We start from the raw sequence: 5,301 nt of genomic DNA, 5'->3' as shown, positions 1-5,301 counted from the left end.
CTATCTATCTATCTATCTATCTATCTATCTATCTATCTATCTATCTATCTATCTATCTATCTATCTATCTATCTATCTATCTATCTATCTATCTAAATAACAAAGTAAATAATAATAAGTTTCTAAGTCATTTGGTCATTGATGGTATCTCACCATCATGGTTCTGATATTTCCAGGTTCTAGACAATCCCCCTTACACAAATACTCTACTATGAAATACAAGTACACGCAAGTTATAAGAAATACATGTTCCTGAAAGCTTTTAACTTTAAAGTAAATAGGTTTTATATGTGTCCTCTGATGTGACACTGAATAACGACTGCAGGCACACCGACTCCTTCCCATGTGTGCTGCACCTCTTGAACAAAATCTGATTTCACCCTTTTTATCAACCAGCCTCTGTCGGGATTTTCTGGGTCACCTTGGTAAAACACCAAGCTGATCCACATCCTGCTGCACACTGGCCCCTCCACCTTTGTGAATTCACTCACTTCCTTTTGGCTCATCCTCCCTTGCCTACAGGAAGGACAAAGAGATAAGTGGAAGAGGAGGAAGAAATGCCAATGCTGACGAGTCATTATTATCACTATCTGGTTGTGGACCTCTGAATCAGTCAACATATCTCATTTTTTTCATTTGGTTGGACTAAGAATAGGAAGGTCATCTTGCTGTGACAGGGTCAGAAACATGGCTATGCTAGATTCACTGTTACAGCAAGTAGGGAAGAAGTTGTGATGAGCTTTGATTTAATCAATATATTTAGTGCTAACAGAAAATAATAATAATAATTCTGTATGTTTTTTTCTCAGAGAACCTGCAATAACTTATTTTCTTGCTTTTTGGGGCCAAAACTGTGAACACACAGAATATTATCACCATTTAATTTTATGTTGAGAATTCACCAGAAGTCAGCAGACTTGAGACTTTTAGAGACAAGTCTTATCTATTGACATTCTTGTTGTCGTCATTTTTTATTTGCTTTTATTTGTTTTACCTTGTTGCCCTTCAGTAAGTGTTTGGTTCCATTTAGCTACTGGGTTACGGTAAGAAAAGGCTCATAGTTTGGGTTTAAATACACCCTGCTGCTGTTTTTAGCATACGTTACCAAGCTCCATTTTGTACATTTCGAGTGTGAAGACTCCACTGGAAAATTACATTCACTTATTTACGCGATCATAAGAAGTAGCCTTCACTACCTGTGTTATTTTCTGTTTCATTAGTGATCACAGTGGATGAGAAATTCTGGTCTACCAGTGTGTGGAGGAGGTCCCTGCTGGCTGATATGTATGAGAATGATGTGATAACAGGGCAATTAATAGGCTGATAACGTCCAAATAAGGCACCAATATTCTCTCTCGTGAAGCCCCATGTTTGGTCTCTACCAACTTCTCCGGAAAATGTCTCTGTCTTTAGCTAAATTATCTACCATGTTCATCTGCTAATCCCTGCTAGAGGGATGCTCTAGTGTACAGTGGCATTGTATTATTTTTAGAGTTTTTTAAAGCATAGTGTTTAGTTGAAAATAGCTTAACATCACAGGGGCGGTGAGCCAAAATTAGCAAAATTGTAGTTGGACAGCTAAACAATAAGTAATAAAGTAAAGCTGCAGATTTAGCTGATAATTTTCTGTAGGGTAATCAAAGACTCAAAGACATTTTTTTTCCACATTGTAAATAAATTGGTGTGTTTGCAATAAAAAAAGGCATCCGTTCAAGCAAGCATAAGTAGAATGGAGAGGAAACTATACAGCAGATTGGAAACAGGTTACTTGTAGCTCTGTCTTGGTTTCCATATTAACCAGCTGCAGAAAGGAAATCTGGGTAATACACAATAATACATTTTACTTGTACTGGTTGTGAATCAGGAGGTATAGCAGGTTGTTCACTGATCACAGTGTTGGGGATACATGTTTCTGAAATCTTTGTCATTAAAGTGTAAAAAAATTCAGTCAATCTAATTGAATGCCACATTAGGAACTTTGAAGGACAAAATAGATATAGGAAAAAGTAGTTAAGAAAGAAGACATAAAGAGAAAGATCCCACTGAAACCAGACTTCTCATCATTTCTGTGTGAGTTTTTATTCCGGAAACCTCCCTGGTGTGAAAACAGAGCCAAGCTTAAAACAAAGAACAGCTTCAGTTTGTTCTCCTTCTAGCTGTTAAGGATGTAAATCTCCAATGAGCACTCAGGAAAAGCGAGGAATCACAGAGGAGGTGATGCTGCAGTCTGCATGGAAACTGGACAAAAACAAAACAAAACGGTTTCCTCTGTGAAGGTGCAGAAGGTCAGAGGTCACAGGACCGGCCCTCCTCATCAACCCTAGTCTTAAAGAAAGTGAAGGGCGGAGGAACAGACCTGGGAGCCATGAGTGATTTATTAGTATCTCAGAAGCCATGTGAGCCTAATTAATTTTAGTTTAGTAACTTGACACTTGAATGACAAATGGACCTTCTGAGACAGAACCAGGATCAACATCAACACAAGCTTTAGACCATGTTACAATTGAAATATTAACGTTTAATATTTCAGAATTGGGTTAATTCTTTGGAATGAGTACAGGTTGCTCCTCATAATCCTTCAGCTATACAACTGTTGGACAATAGCAAAAAGATAGTTTAGCAAACCCCCAGACTGAATCCTAACATTTTACCTGAACGAACATTCCCAAATTCAGTCACAGTCCAGACCCAAAACGATCAACCTCGGGCTCTACAGAAAAGAGACACTGAGTGAATTTTAAAATGCAATAAGCCTTCTTATCTCCAGGTCAGAGGGAGCATGAAAAACATACTATCACCTACAGCAAAAACTGTGAAGCACAGCAATGCTACGATGCTAGAGTCTGGAAGGTTGCATTTTCAATACAGCCTGATCCCAGCATGGGGACCTCCTGGTTGTATATGCGTGTCCAAACCTGACATGCGTAGAGTGAACGGGCCATTATTAAAATCTTAGGATATTAAGACTTAATCCAGCTGCTGTTTTGGTGGGAAGTAGGACTGTGCTATGTATTTTCCCTCAGGCATACATAATACAAATTGATCTTTAATGTGATTGTTAGGTCTTGTCACAACTTGTGAATGCAGCTATGTCACCATGATGTAGCTGCTTTGGTCTCTGTATACGTTAGCTATTTGGCTGATGATAACCACATAGTCTTTTGCACATGTATGTAAAGTAGAGCAAACAGTACAGAGTAATCAAAACGTAAAAAATGTTTTGTTTCCACTTCCACATGCATGTTTGAGCCAAATATATTAACACCTTAGGGCACCCTGGACAAAAATACACTGACAGCCTGTTATCGACATCCCACATTTCATGCGCTGAACAATCAATTAATTCGTAATTCAAAACCATTATTATGGTTTCAGACTAATAAAATCTGTAAGATGTTTTCTTTCATGTCACCATATAGATCTGAGGCGAGCTGTAGGCCTAAAAGCATCTGGTATCAGTGTAAATTAGGGCATTGTTGAAAAGAGACCTCATGTTTGGCTGGTCGTCTCTGGATACACAAAGATTAACAGTGTTTGTAATAGATACAGCGATGTCATGCTGACACGAGGTGAAGAGCATGTGTGTTTATCCTGCACGTAAACAACTGGCTCATTTCTCATCCAAGGCCCAGCAGATGTCTGTCTGACCAGATCTGAGCAACCTCATGACTTAACACAGTCTCTGTTCAAAAACCCAACAGGCATGACAGACAACCGTGACTCAGGAAGCACTGCTATCGGTGATGCTTGACAACTGTTTCTCGTTTAAGGTTTTATTGTTTCCCAGCCACCACTGATGAATGAACTAATAAGAAAAAATAATGGAATTACCATTTTTGGAATTACTGTGGTAATTATTAATATAAAGCACACAACATTTGTTTTTTTAAAAATGTTGAATAAAATAAAAATGATGTCCTCAAACATTTGAATTGAACTGAAGCACAGACCTGATGCAGGACAGTGTTGACTGTGTTTAAAAAAGATGTAGCCTCTGAAAAGTGTAAAAGTACCTTAAATCTTTTTATCTTTCTTTCTACCAGCCAGCAGGGGGCGACTCCTCTGGTTACCAAAAGGAGTCTGATTATATAGAAGTCTATGTGAAAAAGACTGTTTGATCTGTTACCTCAGAAAACATTTTCTAATGGGTTTATGGTCCCAATAAGTAGTTTCAAGTCTCATTCAGTACAGCATGAAGTTCATTTTGAAAACACTTCCATATGGGCATGTGCAGTGTGCTGGAGTTATCAGTCAGATCCACCACTTTGTCGTCACATCTACTTTTAAAAGACCAAGAAGGCAAATGCCAAACTCAAAACGTTCACACACACTTACAGTCTCTGGTGGAATCATATCTCCTTTCAGACATGATCCCCTGTACATTAACCTGGTCCCTGGATTTCTGTGTGTGTTTATGCTGTTTGCTCACAGTTTTTGTACATATCTGCCAAACATTGCAGCAGCATTCACCGCTTTTCTCTAAATATCCTGCTGTTGCTGAATACATTTGTAAAAAAAAAAAAGCATTTGCACAAACGTCATTTTGTCAGAGTTGAAAATGTGGCTATTTTACACATTTCATACCTGAAACAGCCCGTTCTCTGTTACCTTCCATTTTTGATTAACTGTGTCCTACTTTCTGTCCAGGCTGATGGCTCAGAGGAGCATTGAGGACGCTGAGGAGGTGGAGAGGGAGCGTCGTCGACGAGCTCGAGAGGCTTTACACCGGAGGAGCAGTGGCTCAACACCTGACGAGTCGTCTCCAGAGTGTGAAACGCCAGCAGAGGAGAGCATGTAAGTATAGACAGGGCAAAACCAAAGTTATGAAAGTGCAGTTTGAATGTTCCTCTCTCAGGATATAAAGGAACGTACAAGTAGAGTTCAGAGTGGTGTTTATTCTGTTGGTATGTTTGTCCACTTTGGCCCAGACTGGAATATCACAGCAACTATCACAAGGCTGGATTGCCAAATAAACAGCTTGAGCAACTACTCGGGGCCCAAGAACCATGGGGACATCAAAGGTCAAAGGCTTACTATGTCTAAATCTTAGCGTAATTTGAATAATGGCACATTTGTTACCCAACAGTGTTACCAAGAGTGATCCTCCATTGTTCAGCCTATGGTCTGATCATATAGAAGCCACCTGAGTCAAAATCTAGCTCATAATGAGCTAATTTTTTGTCTTTATTTGAAAAATAAACTTGTTTTAATCCCCCAAAAATTAATTATTGTCAGGCTGCAAATAGGGGTGTCACATACCGATGTTGATGATAATCCATAGACTGTATAAAAGATGGACGT

The 5,301-nt window shown here is 39.0% G+C and overlaps 1 protein-coding gene across 2 annotated transcripts in view; it reads left to right on the top strand.

The window, feature by feature from the left end:
- Positions 1-5,301, top strand: part of lsp1a (lymphocyte specific protein 1 a) — a 47,033-nt gene that overhangs the window by 12,846 nt on the left and 28,886 nt on the right. For both annotated transcript variants that reach the window (XM_008281703.1, XM_008281702.1), the window contains exon 3: positions 4,648-4,794. In XM_008281703.1, coding sequence (XP_008279925.1) covers positions 4,648-4,794 — 147 coding nt within the window. The remainder of the gene's footprint in view (positions 1-4,647; positions 4,795-5,301) is intronic.

This window comes from Stegastes partitus, unplaced genomic scaffold (assembly GCF_000690725.1).
Source record: "Stegastes partitus isolate 25-593 unplaced genomic scaffold, Stegastes_partitus-1.0.2 Scaffold242, whole genome shotgun sequence".
NCBI lineage: Eukaryota > Metazoa > Chordata > Actinopteri > Pomacentridae > Stegastes > Stegastes partitus.
This window is presented reverse-complemented; position numbering and strand designations above follow the sequence as displayed.